The sequence below is a fragment of the Thalassophryne amazonica genome, chromosome 3 (assembly GCF_902500255.1).
Source record: "Thalassophryne amazonica chromosome 3, fThaAma1.1, whole genome shotgun sequence".
NCBI lineage: Eukaryota > Metazoa > Chordata > Actinopteri > Batrachoidiformes > Batrachoididae > Thalassophryne > Thalassophryne amazonica.
The window spans coordinates 48,400,811-48,415,596 of NC_047105.1; the positions used below are offsets into that span (position 1 = coordinate 48,400,811).

Consider the following 14,786-nt stretch of genomic DNA (forward strand, 5'->3'; position numbering starts at 1 on the left):
GCTTGTTGGTCCTGCCACAGATAGCTTTCATGTGAGTTTGTTTACGGTGGATCACAGGTTGCGTGCCTGAGACCCACACACTTTGAGCACCCGCCTTCTCCAGTGGCAAGATAGGGGATGGAGACCTTCTGGTTGGGGTGCTTGCAGCAAGCTGCTGGATGGTTCAATTATAGTTGAGGTCCACTTTAAAACACGCAAGCCCAACTGGCGCTGTGCTCATCCGCCTGTTACCAAACAACTGCCGTTGGAGATTTGAAGGTTCTGAAACCCTGGTAACCCAACGACCCACTCGGTTTTGTGGCGCTCACCACACTCGCCAATCAGAGTGACTAGTAACGGTCACTTATGCGCTTTTTATAGGTTTCAAGGTTGGAGTGCCCTGAAACCATGCACGACCTCCCCACTCTGCCTGGATTCAGTTTAATGTCATACCCAGAACTATAGTGAAATTATCACATTATGCCAATTGGTTTTCTGATTTTGACTATCTAGGACAGCCCAGAATACTTTACTAGCCCTGAAGGCCCACCACTGCTAACGGTGCTTTTTTTTTTTTTTTTTTTTTTTTTATCATTTTACTTCATTAGTATGTCAGTAAAAGACCTTTTGACAGTAAAAGAATTTTGCCACTCAGCGAGTTCATCCCTATATGTCTTCAGACGTGTAGGCAGTGGACAAGTGTCTCTTGGTCAGACCTGGAGTGGTACTTCTTCTACATCTTTGGGAGAAAATTTTCACACACTTGTGCCAACAGGGAATCATAGCTGTCGGCATTCATTAACTTCTAGTACCCTTGATGAACAGTACATGGGACTGTGCTTGTGAAGTCTGTGACTTCTGAAAATTGAAGCTATTTGCTTGATACATTCAAAATACACCTGAAGATGTACCTGTAATCTCAGAGTTTGTCTTTATTGCAACATTTGTCTTTGTGAAAGCTGTTTTGAAATAGTTGCTCTGTGAACTAGATCAAAAGTACTCTGAGAGCACGCCAACACCACACAGGTCAGGTGTGGGAGCACGCGCTGATGCCGTGTGTCGCCCCATCCACCACATCATGGTGGATGGGGCCTGAACAGCAACCACCTAAGTAACCATCTAATCCATATCTCAAAAGTAACTATCTGCCACACCCAGGTAACACTTGGGCATTCTCTTAGTCTTCTACATAGAATGGGGTCCTCAATGCTGAGGTGGCAGGAGTGATTTGGGTCGTGCCCAAGGAAAGATGCCATTTGCACAGAATGTGACACCATACTCACTTTTCAAAGTGTCTAGCATGTGTCTGATTTCTTCCAATGACTTTGAAACAAAATTAAAATACTTCTTCCCATCAATAGACCCAATGTACCTGCCATATTTGATCAAAAGCAAAAAATTGTCTTGCCAATATACAAACACAAATAAAGTTACAGTTAAAGTCCACAGAGACCAAGAGAATCAGAACATGACAGGAGTCGTATTTTATAACTTTTTTTTTTTTTGCCAAAGACAGATGAAGTGCTAATAACAAACTTATCATGATGATGATGATAGTTTTGTTGTGTCTTTATTAACAGATGTTTAGAGGGAAGTATGTTGTGTGCAAAATGTATGCTTTCTTTCAAAGGAAACTGTAAGACCAAAATTTGTATTTAAGGGTGTAATTTCAGTAAAGCACTTAATTTTTGAAGAAAATGAATATTAGATTAAAAACTTGGGTTTTACAGGAGGGATAAATTTCCATGACTCACAGCCTGATGACCCAGAGTTGAACTCACAGGACTGGGGATTTTCCAAGAAATTACCTCATTGCACCTGCATATTGCTGAAAAAAATGTCCTTAATTGTTTTGATTCGTGTGAGATTTGCTCAGTTTGGAAAGGCAGTGGAGACACTGACCCCTGAAATCTATAAAAATAATTGTCATCCTTTGTGTATTTGAAGCAGTCCTGATTCTTGCTGTTTTACGGAGACTATGTGAGCTGCTTCCTTTTGCCGCAAACTGTGCTGGAAATTATTCATCTTTCTTTAACTTCTGGATCTGTTCCTAAATGTTTCAAATCTGCAGTGATTAAACCATTACTTAAGAAACCTAATCTTGACCTTAATGTATTGAAAATACATCGGCCGATATCAAATCTATCATTTTGCTCAAATTCTGGAAAAAGTGGTGTCAAGGCAGCTCATGGACTATCTTACTGAGAATAATCTCTTTGAGCCACTGCAGTCTGCATTTAGAAAATATCATTCCACAGAGACGGCTCTCACTAAAGTGGTGAATGATCTTCTGCTTGCAGTGGATTTGGACACCACTGTGGCTCTGGTGCTATTAGATCTCAGTGCTGCATTTGATACGGTGGATCATCATATTCTACTTGATAGGCTGGAAAATCATTTTGGGATTACTGGGAGTGCCCTTGCATGGTTAACGTCATACTTTCTCAGTCGTTCTCACTGTGTTCTGTGCAGTAACACTACCTGTAACCGTAGTGACAAGAAATTTGGGGTTCCACAGGGGTCTGTCTTAGGCCCCCCACTTTTCTCCCTTTATATACCACCCCTTGGGCACTTATTGTGGCATTTTTGGATTACCTTTCACTGCTATGCTGATGATACTCAGTTATACATGCCGATAACTGCTGGTAATCTCATTCACATAAAATCCTTAGAAGATTGCCTTGCATCATTGAGAAGCTGGATGTCTAGAAACTTCCTACTTTTAAACTCTAAGACTGAAATGAGGGTTCTTGGTCCAGTGAGACATCGGCATCAATTTGACCAGTTAACGCTTAGCTTAGGCTCATGTGTCATACATCACACTGACAAATTGAGGAACCTTGGGGTAATTTTTGATCCTACGTTGTCCCATCCTGTCTATGGCTGATGCTGAGACCCTGATCCATGCGTTTATCTCTTCTAGATTGGACTGCTGCAATGTTCTATTTTCTGGTTTACCGCAGTCCAGCATTAGGGCTGTCCAATTGGTTCATAATGCTGCAGCCAGACTTTTGACACGAAGCAGAAAGTTCAACCACATTACACCCATTTTGGCATCTCTTCACTGGCTTCCTGTCCCAGTGAGATCAGATTTAAGGTTCTGCTACTAGTCTATAAAATTGTTCACAGACTGGCACGTCCCTACCTACCTGACCTAATTAAACCTTACATGAAACCTTTGCACTCTCAGGGTGCACGACTATTTTGTGTCCCTAGGTTAAATAAGAAGTCTGCGGGTCATAGAGCGTTCTCTTATTGTGCCCCTATTCTGTGGAATGATCTCCCTGCATCAATAAAACAGTCAGATTCTGTGGTGACTTTCAAGTCCAGACTTAAGACGCATTATTTTCCCTTTCACATGGCTAGCATACTGGCATAGTATAGTTCTACGCTTTTTACTCTTTTAATTCATTTTATTAGGAAACAGAGCGGGCCGTGGCCTCAAATTTACCTAAATTCTGGGTCTTTTTCGTGAACCTTAGGGCTAGTGGCCGGTGATCACCTTAGTATTTACTGGTTTTCTTGTTGTTTAATGCTGACAGAATATACTATATTTCTTGTCTTTCTGATGCCTGATTCTGTTTTTTCTCTCTAAGGTGCAGCTCCATCCAGAGATGGGTGTGGTAGTTGTGTGGAGACCCTCCTGTCCTGTGCACTAACAACATTTCCTGTATATTCGTTTTGTGAATTGTTCTGTAATTTGTCTGTAGCATGGCCCAAGCAGAGGGTCACCCCTTTGAGTCTGGTCTGCTTGAGGTTTGTTCCTCAGAGGGAGTTTTTCCTTACCACTGCTTCTCTGGGGGTTAGTAAGGTTAGACCTTACTTGTGTGAAGCGCCTTGAGGCAACTCTGTTGTGATTTGGCACTATATAAATGAAAATAAATTGAAATTGAAACACAAGACCACACAGTTGCAAACATTCGCCAGTGTATAGTGGATTAGTGTCTTAGCCAAAATGTTGACCTGGAAATGGTAATTACTGTAAACTTTTTTTTTTCTTTTTTTACAGAAATGTGCTCTATTGGGCTAAGAGAGCAAAATTAGCTTGGTTGCTAACTGAGCAACCTTGAGCATTTTTTAAGAATTCAAGATGGCAGCCGCGGCCATATTAGATTTTCACCTTTTTTTATTTTTGACCTTGACGGTGTACAGGCTCATGTAGTATCTCATTTTAAGGGATTTAGAGGATGGAGAAAGAAATTTTGTCAGCTTAAAATATCAAACAAAAGCTTTAATTGCAACAAAATTAGTTCTTCCAATAAAGGGACACAGTGCAGTTAACCCTGTCTGAGATTCTTCATAGATAAAGTGTACACTGAACTGAAGACTCTTAATAAAATAACACGTCAAATAAAATGAAAAAACCCAGTTAATGAACAAAAAACACTCTGGAATAACAACTAAATATAACACTTGTCGACTAACCAGAAAAATGATAAGGTTGAGAAACATGGTAAATAAGTTTACACCAATAAGTATCCTATAACAGTAAGATCAATTTAATTAAAATAAGTAACAAGCCACCAGGTTAAGTACTCAAATGGTTTTCAGATTGTGCACTTTCAGTATCACCAGGCAAGGTGCGACACCATCATTTGACCACTAGTCACCTCCAATAAGATGAGTGCTTGCTCTGTACTTAATATGGCACTTTGCAAATACATTGTAACGTGTCAGCATCAAGTTCACAATGATCATTTAAGTTTGTCATCTTGGGCATTTCCCTGCTTCCTGGTGAAATGACTATGGCATGCATCTCTTCCCTCACACTTGTTTGTGTAGGAAAGACCTGCACTGTGGCAGCAGAATTGTGCACTACTGCATGCCTTTCCTTGTGTGACACAACTACAACCCCAATTCCAATGATGTTGGGACGTTGTGTAAAATGTAAATAAAAACAGAATACAATGATTTGCAAATCCTCTTCAACTTATATTCAATTAAATGCACCACAAAGACAAGATATTTAATGTTCAAACTGATAAACTTGTTTTTGTGCAAATATTTGCTCATTTTGAAATGGATGCCTGCAACACGTTTCAAAAAAGCTGGGACAGTGGTATGTTTACCACTGTGTTACATCACCTTTCCTTCTAACAACACTCAATAAGCATTTGGGAACTGAGACCACTGATTGTTGAAGCTTTGTAGGTGGAATTCTTTCCCATTCTTGCTTGATGTACGACTTCAGTTGTTGAACAGTCTGGGGTCTCCGTTGTCGTATTTTGGGCTTCATAATGCACCACACATTTTCAATGGCCGACAGGTGTGGACTGCAGGCAGGCCAGTCTAGTACCCGCACTCTTTTACTATGAAGCCACGCTGTTGTAACATGTGAAGAATGTGTCTTGGTATTGTCTTGCTGAAATAAGCAGGGACGTTCCTGAAAAAGACGTTGCTTGGATGGCAGCATGTGTTGCTCCAAAACCTGGATGTACCTTTCAGCTTGTTGGTGCCATCACAGATGTGTAAGTTGCCCACGCAATGGGCACTAACACACCCCCATACCATCACAGATGCTGGCTTTTGAACTTTGTGCTGGTAACAGTCTGGATGGTCTTTTTCCTCCTTTGTCCAGAGGACACGACATCCATGATTTCCAAAAACGATTTGAAATGTGACCACCAGACCACAGCACGCTTTTCCACTTTGCGTCTGTCTATTTCAAATGAGCTCCGGCCCAGAGAAGGTGGTGGTGTTTCTGGATGTGTTGATGTATTGCTTTCGAGTTTTAACTTGCACTTGTAGATGTAACGATGAACTGTGTTAACTGACAATGGTTTTCTGAAGTGTTCCTGAGCCCACATGGTAAAATTCTTTACACAATGATGTCAGGTTTTAATGCAGTGCCGCCTGAGGGATCAAAGGTCACGTGCATTCAATGTTGGTTTTTGGCCTTGCTGCTTATGTGTAGAATGTTCTCCCAGATTCTCTGAATCTTCTGATTATATTATGGACTGTAGATGATGGAATCCTTAAATTCCTTGCAATTGAACATTGAGAAACATTGTTCTTAACTGTTGGACTATTTTTTCACACAGTTGTTCACAAAGTGGTGTCCTCGCACCATGTTTGCTTGTGAACGGCTGAGCCTTTTGGGGATACTCCTTTTAAACCCATTCGTGACACTCACCTGTTTCTAACTAACCTGTTCACCTGTGGAATGTTCCACACAGGTGTTCTTTGAGTATTCATCAACTTCCCAGTCTTTTATTGCCCTGGCCCAACTTTTTGAAACATGTTGCAGGCATCCATTTCAAAATGAGAAAATATTTGCATAAAAACAAAAAAGTCTATCAGTTTGAACATTAAATATCTTGTCTTTGTGGTGTATTCAATTGAATATAGGTTGAAGAGGATTTGCAAATCATTGTATTCTATTTCACATAACGTCCCAGCTTCATTGGAATTGGGGTTGTACAAATCACAATGTCCAGAAGTCCTTGTGGAACAACAGGTGAGGTTGAGACTGCTGGTGTGACTGGAACGTTCAATATTCAAGCCAAAGTTCACAATGGTTTGAGCTTCTTGTGGTGGATCACATTGGTTTGCTACCTTCAACAGTAGCGTCTGGTGATGAGCTTGAAGGACATGCAGCATCAGGTTTGCATCAGTTGGTGGCAGTTTCTTCAGTGCTGGAGGCTTCTTGGGGCTTGTAAACAAGTGTGCATGTTCTTCATTCATTGTTGAGCATCTTGTCTGTCCACACAGTGGCAAGAAGAAAGTTTCCTGTTGCTTTGAGCTCAGCACTGGTTGCACCGGGCTGTCCAGTACACCATCAAGACCAGTAATCGAGCTCCAGGCACTTAAGTGCTGAGATCTTACCTTTCCCGAAGGGGTAGTACACGGTGTCGCAGCCCGATGTGGCATGGACTCCAAGAAGGACTTTCTGGGTCTTAACTTGTGAACAGTTTTGTTGATGTCCAAGACGTCCTCACTCCACCTTTCCATTTGATTCTTAGAGTGATCTGTTTTTTTTTTTATGTCCAGTACATCAACAGAATGAAGGCATCAGTGTCATCATTTAGTATTTGCATGGTCTGTGCATCATCTGCCACAGCCTTAAGCATGTAGCTGCAGAGAGTAACGTCTGCCTCAGCATAAGTGACAGTACAGTCCACCTTGTTGACAAGCTGGATGTTGTTTTGAAGTTTGTAGCTGCATAGGATGTTGTTGAACGAACGTGGAAGCATTGTGAAGAATTGCTTCTCGACATGGAAGTGATGGCCTGATTTCTTTAGACCTTGCTCTTCTTGCATGTTCATGGTCTTTAGAACTAGGGACACCGATCCACAATTTTTCACATCCGATCCCGATACCTGAATTTCGATATCTGCTGATACCGATACTTTTCCGATCCGATACCAGAGCTGTGGTTGCTTTAATATACTCAACAAAAATATAAACGCAACACTTTTGGTTTTGCTCCCATTTTGTATGAGATGAACTCAAAGATCTAAACTTTTTCCACATACACAATATCACCATTTCCCTCAAATATTGTTCACAAACCAGTCTAAATCTGTGATAGTGAGCACTTCTCCTTTGCTGAGATAATCCATCCCACCTCACAGGTGTGCCATATCAAGATGCTGATTGGACACCATGATTAGTGCACAGGTGTGCCTTAGACTGTCCACAATAAAAGGCCACTCTGAAAGGTGCAGTTTTATCACACAGCACAATGCCACAGATGTCGCAAGATTTGAGGGAGCGTGCAATTGGCATGCTGACAGCAGGAATGTCAACCAGAGCTGTTGCTCGTGTATTGAATGTTCATTTCTCTACCATAAGCCGTCTCCAAAGGCGTTTCAGAGAATTTGCCAGTACATCCAACCAGCCTCACAACCGCAGACCACGTGTAACCACACCAGCCCAGGACCTCCACATCCAGCATGTTCACCTCCAAGATCGTCTGAGACCAGCCACTCGGACAGCTGCTGAAACAATCGGTTTGCATAACCAAAGAATTTCTGCACAAACTGTCAGAAACCGTCTCAGGGAAGCTCATCTGCATGCTTGTTGTCCTCATCGGGGTCTCGACCTGACTCCAGTTCGTCGTCGTAACCGACTTGAGTGGGCAAATGCTCACATTCGCTGGCGTTTGGCACGTTGGAGAGGTGGTCTCTTCACGGATGAATCCCGGTTCACACTGTCCAGGGCAGATGGCAGACAGTGTGTGTGGTGTCGTGTGGGTGAGCGGTTTTCTGATGTCAGTGTTGTGGATCGAGTGGCTCATGGTGATGGTGGGGTTATGGTATGGGCAGGCGTCTGTTATGGACGAAGAACACAGGTGCATTTTATTGATGGCATTTTGAATGCACAGAGATACCGTGATGAGATCCTGAGGCCCATTGTTGTGCCATACATCCAAGAACATCACCTCATGTTGCAGCAGGATAATGCACGGCCCCATGTTGCAAGGATCTGTACACAATTCTTGGAAGCTGAAAATGTCCCAGTTCTTCCATGGCCGGCATACTCACCGGACATGTCACCCATTGAGCATGTTTGGGATGCTCTGGACCGGCGTATACGACAGCGTGTACCAGTTCCTGCCAATATCCAGCAACTTCGCACAGCCATTGAAGAGGAGTGGACCAACATTCCACAGGCCACAACTGACAACCTGATCAACTCTATGCGAAGGCGATGTGTTGCACTGCATGAGGCAAATGGTGGTCACACCAGATACTGACTGGTATCCCCCCCAATAAAACAAAACTGCACCTTTCAGAGTGATCTTTTATTGTGCACAGTCTAAGGCACACCTGTGCACTAATCATGGTGTCTAATCAGTATCTTGGTATGGCACACCTGTGAGGTGGGATGGATTATCTCAGCAAAGGAGAAGTGCTCACTATCACAGATTTAGACTGGTTTGTGAACAATATTTGAGGGAAATTGTGATATTGTGTATGTGGAAAAAGTTTTAGATGTTTGAGTTCATCTCATACAAAATGGGAGCAAAACCAAAAGTGTTGCGTTTATATTTTTGTTGAGTGTAGTTATTATTACCATTATTGTTGGGGTTTTTTTTAATGAGGATTTTATGAGGAAAGGAGACCTGAAAAGTTCAGCTACAGTTTGACAGAAGGTGTAGCTAAGATGAAAGCCTAGATTTGATGTTTTGGTGAAAGAATTAAGAACTTTTATTTTTTATAGACTTTTATAGCATTATTTTTATAGACTTAAAGATAAAAGACAACACTCTGTCTCTCTCTGTCTCTGAGTAAAAATCAAGTCCTCTGTCTGTCTCTCCCCCCTCTTTCTCTCTCTCTCTCTCTCTCTCCCTCTCTGTCTATCTGTCTGTCTGTCTCCGCTCAATTTCATTGGAGCTTTATTGACATGGGAGACATGTCTCCCATGTCAAAGCAAGTGTTACTGTAAAAGTTAAAAATTAAGTCCTCTCTCCCTCTGTCTCTCAATTCAGTTTCAACTGAAACATATGTTTACATTGTCAAAGCAAGTGTTAGAGCAAAAAAGAAAATGTCCTCTCTCTCTCTCCCTCCTTCCCTCCCTCACTCTCTCCTCCCCTCGCTCTCTCTGTTTCACCCTTGCTCGCCGTTTTCCTGCTGAGCAAACACGAAGCCTTTCAACTGTAAAATAAACTCTAAATTTCTAAATGTATCATCAATTAGGCACTCACGCGAGTAACTGGATTAACACTGAAGGATTTTAATGGAGAATTTTCCTGTTCAGTGGAGAGAGAGAAAGTGAATCTCTGTTCAGCTGTCCTCCTCAGCTGCACTCTAAGCTGCTGTTTCACAGCCTCGGGACATTGAAGCAGCTGATTTTTTTATTTATTTATTTATTTATTTTTTTCCTGTAACAATTCAGTTAATTTTTCAGAAAATCCATGCTCGGCGGCACAGATCATTTCAACCAGAGAGCCGGGCGGAAATTTGCCCTTACTGGTGGCTTAAAACCATTGACTGTCTGTGGAACAAACAACTCACATTCAGCTCAGAAACATTCCCCCTCCTCTCCTTCTGCTCAGCAGGAAACGGAGCAGAGAGCAGGCAGCACAGAGGTTTCACAGACGTGGCCTCTCTCTAGTATCGGAAAGTCCCACAGGTTGGATCGGAAAATTCTAATCTGCAAATTACGTCGCCATCTTGAATTCTGAAAAATGCTCAGTGTTGCACAAGTAGGAACCAAGCTCATTTTGCTTTATGGGGCATGTACAACATATTTCTGCAAAAAAAAAGTTTATACTAATTACCATTTCCGGGTCTTGTACGGGACATATAGGGCTGGCTACTAGACTAATTGTTTTGGTCATTCAAAACACTCACCACTCATCTTCACTCATCAGGCTGTTGCATCTTAAGCCACACACGCACACACACAGAGAGATGAAGATGATGAAACACTGGCCAGGAAGCAGCAGATGACACCCTGGCTTTACACACTGTGTTAAATGGCAGTGGACAGCACACAGACACAACACTTAATGGTTGGCACTAACACAATTTCTACCCTTCTTTCATTCAAGAGCTCTAACGTTCACTTACATCTATAATATTTAGTCAACCGTCTGAAGTACCTTTTCTTTTCCATATGGTAGGTGGTCCTCGAGTTCCTTTGAAGTATGTATTTAAGTGTATGTGTGTGTCTTTGTGGAGCTTGAAGTGTGTGTTTGTGTGTTGGTGATGATAGTCAGACCAAAGTGGAAGCTGCTGGACTTGAGTCATTTTCTGTTGGAATTTTTTGAGATGTTATGAGCTTTACCAGTCACTCTATCTCACATCAAAGGCTTTGGAAGCAGTGGGATGAAAAAGAGGGTTTCAATGTGTCCAAGAGTGTTGAGCTTCGTTTTAATCCTGTCTCAACCTCTGTCAATATCATACAGTTTATTTTTTGCTGTTATCCTCCTGTCTTGCATTTGCACCCGTCTGCCCATGTTTGTCCCTCTGTCAGTAATCCTGTTGCCTCCTCTGATCTTATATGCGCAAGCATCTAATTTTTGGCAAACATAGGGAGTGGTGGCCAAGTGGTTAGTGCACTTGGTTTCAGTGTGGAAGGTTCCCAGTTCAAACCCCACCCATGCCGGTTTCTGTAATGTGGAGTTGTCAGGAAGGGCATCCGGTGTAAAATGTGTGCCAGTTCAACATGCATCCACATCAGATTTGCTGTGGTGACCCAGTTTGAAAACAAGGGAGCCGCCAAAGGGACTTACTTTTTTGTTTTTGGAAAAAGTTCATGTGATGATTAACGCTGTAAAGGCATTTACTAGTTCATCCAGTTTTCAGGTTGCTCTTAATCAAATATTGTCAAACCTGGCTAAATTGAAAGATAGACTTTCCTGTATCATGGAAACTTCAAACAACTGGAAGCTTGTACTTCCTGATATTCAGACAGCTGATAAATTAAAGGAAAAACCTGAGTGTTTGACCCCTACGACGAGGGGATCTGGTGGCTCTGTTATATTGTAGGGGCATTTTTCTGGCATGTTTTGACTTCAATTGTCACCTCAGAAAAAACGTTGACTGCAAATTAATATAAAGTTGTTCTGAGCGGTCATAATGAAATGTTGCTGTCGTCATAGTAGTCTCTTCCAAGAAGAGTGTACCTACAGGCGTGGGATACATGGTGTCACTAAATGGTTTGAGGAGTGTGAAAATGGTTTGATTCATGCTGGGGCCTTCAAAATCATCAGCTCTAAACCCATTTGAATGCCTATTTGATGTTAAACAGTAGGGCTGCAACAAACGATTATTTGGGTAATCGATTAATCTGATGGGGTTTCCACACAATTAATCGGATTAGCGGGGAATTTTAAAAAATGTGCCAGGGAAACAGTTTTTCTCTTCTTCCATCACTTTATTTAACAGTAAGTCCTTTCGGCTGCTCCCTTGTTAGCACTCGGGGTCGCCACAGCAAATCCAAGGTGGATCTGCATGTTGAATTGGCACAGGTTTTACGCCGGATGCCCTTCCTGACGCAACTCCAAATTACATGGAGAAATGTGGCGGGGGTGGGATTTGAACCCGGAACCTTCTGCACTGAAACCAAGCGCATTAACCACTTGGCCACCACCCCCTTCATCACTTTATTTAACAACAGAACATTATTTGAAAACTTAAAATACTTGAAAATCAACAAATTGTCAAATGTCCCTTGGCTGTTGAAATATAAAATAATAAAGAATAAAACAGTTTATAATAAAGAACAAAAATAATTTCAAATGGCATTGCTTTATCAAAGTGCTGAGTTGCCATAAAACAACATTGAAACATAAATGTTACAAAATACGTATATGGTGAAAAAAGAGGTATTTTATTGCTGCAAATGAGCGATTGGCATAACCAGTTAACCATAAAACCTAAATCAAAAACTGTAGCCTGACTCATTATATGTGCAACATTCTCTGTATAACTTGTAAACTATGTGGTCATTACACAATGACACATATGACTCATCCCACATATACGTATTTCTCTCCCTCCCTCACTCACTCACTCACACACACCGTATTTGAGCAAACTTTGGAAACATGAAGACTTTCAACAGTAAAATAAAGCCTTCTCTCCCTCTCTGCCCCTCACCTTGCTGCTCTGGGAGACGCGCAGACAGCCTGAGCCTCCTGTGCCATGCGAGGTCCGACTTGCAAATGTTGCAGTTAACAAACATCTTTGCGTTGTTTAACGTAAAGTGCTCCCACACTTTTAAAGTCTTAACTTTCTTTCGCCTACTTGCATCTGCCATGTTCTAACTGTGTAGTTTTACGAAACAGCGTCTGATCTGCTCTGTGCACTGGTCGCTACTTGCGTCAGAAGCGGCCAGCAGCTTCTGGCGCCATAATCGCTCGACACAACGCATCGACGACGCAATGTGTTGCCATCGCCTGTTAACGATTTTTATCGATTTTATCGATTCATTGTTGCAGCCCTGTTAAACAGCATTCTCCACTGCTATCATCAAAACACCAAATGAGGGGATGTTTTTGAAAAATGTTCTGTCCTTTCCATAGATTTTCAGACTTGTAGAATCAATCCCAAGGTATGTTGAAACTGTTGATGACACTTGGTGATGTTTACACCTCACTAGTAAATGATGTCTTGGTTTTTCCTTTAATTTGTCATTCATCCATAAAATCAGACAGTTAAATGTTTGATGCTGTTTTATTTTTCTGTGAAGTATTGGTTTTTCCCAAAGTCTTATGTGTTGTACTTTTCTAATTATGGAATGTACCATGTAAAATACAAAACTGAACTTTGAATTAGAAATAAATGCATTGACAGATGAGTCCATTATCTGTACTTTAATTTAATTCGAAAACAATAAATGCTGTCTTCTTGTTACTCACAGAATTGAAGCATATCATGAGGAAAAGAATTTACTAAATCAGGGAGGAAACAGTTACTTTCTGAATGTTTCACAGCACTTATGTTGCAAAACTGAAATTGTACAAACAGTAAACCAGTCCACACAACCCCGTAGAAAAGTAGCTGAAGCAGATACTACTTCCTTCTCTCTCTCAAAGGACAGGAAGACTGTCTTTATTCTCTGAAATGATAATGTGCTTTATTTGGTTGATACAAAAAAATCCATGTCATATGAAATATTCCTTCTGTTTTTTGTTTTCATCCAGGGGCTATGCAGTGGCTAGCAGCAGTGATGACAGAATGAATGAACCTCCCACCTCTCTGGGTTTGGTGCCACATCAGGTCAGACATGCACGTTTTTACATTGAGGATATCCATCCATCTGTTTTCTATACGTCCATACTCCAATTAAGGGTCACAGGGGGGCTGGAGCCTATTCCAGCAGTCATAGGGCATGAGGCGGGGTACACCCTGGGCAGGACGCCAGTCTGTCACAGGGCCACATATAGACAAACAAACACATTCACACCCGCACACACACCTACGGCCAGTTAAAGTTCCCATATTTTTGGATATGGGATGAAGTCGGAGCACCCAGAGGGAACCCACACGAACACGGGGAGAACATGCAAACTCCACACAGAAAGGCCCCAGGTGGGATGCAATCCCACAGCCTACTTGCTGTAAGGCAACAGTGCTAACCACTAAGCTCCCGGGCTGTCCTACATTGAGGATATGTTACTTGGATAAAATTTTGTTTATTTGTCACATCCCTACCTCCTGCATTTGTCTTGGTAATTACCTCATTCTAATGTGCAGCTATAACCCTGATTATATTTTAGTTTTTATACTGATTAAACGGAATAATAGACATATATTTGACAACAGCCCCACAGTTGTGGTCTTGCATGAAATGTTACCCTTTTGAGTCTACTGTTTCAAATCTTGTGTGGAGAGCCAATTTATGTAGGTGTTTTAAGGTTGCACTTTATGACAGCAGTGCATTTCACAGTATTTTAAACCAAAGTATTGGAAAGGTCTTGACATGTACCATGTAAAATGCAGTGAGTGAATGAATATGGATTGATAGATCAATAAATGAGTCCCACCCATCCAGTTTTAACAGGATAACTTAAAAAACAATAACTGCAGTTATCTTGTAACTCACCAAATTAAAAGGGCATATAATGAGGACAAACTGATTAGATTTTGGTACATTTTGATACACCAGATCAATCCAAAAGGCGCCTTAATTTTCTTTATTATTGTTATGAAAAACACAGTTGACCTGTGTACTGTCTGAAGCCTACCACCTGCTGGACTGTCTAGAATTGTTGGAGGGAATTATTTTCACATACGTGATGGAAATTAGGAGCAGGTGTTGTTGAGATTATAGTATCTTGAAATTACCTTTTTTCATTTCCTTGATTTCCACAGTCTGCATATAATGGCCACCAATGTCAACAGTACTTGTTT

At 41.5% G+C, this 14,786-nt stretch overlaps 1 protein-coding gene across 2 annotated transcripts in view; it reads left to right on the top strand.

Moving 5' to 3' along the window:
• The window catches only part of atg7 (ATG7 autophagy related 7 homolog (S. cerevisiae)), a 192,438-nt gene that overhangs the window by 76,685 nt on the left and 100,967 nt on the right, over positions 1-14,786 (top strand). For both annotated transcript variants that reach the window (XM_034166198.1, XM_034166197.1), the window contains exon 16: positions 13,577-13,652. In XM_034166198.1, coding sequence (XP_034022089.1) covers positions 13,577-13,652 — 76 coding nt within the window. The remainder of the gene's footprint in view (positions 1-13,576; positions 13,653-14,786) is intronic.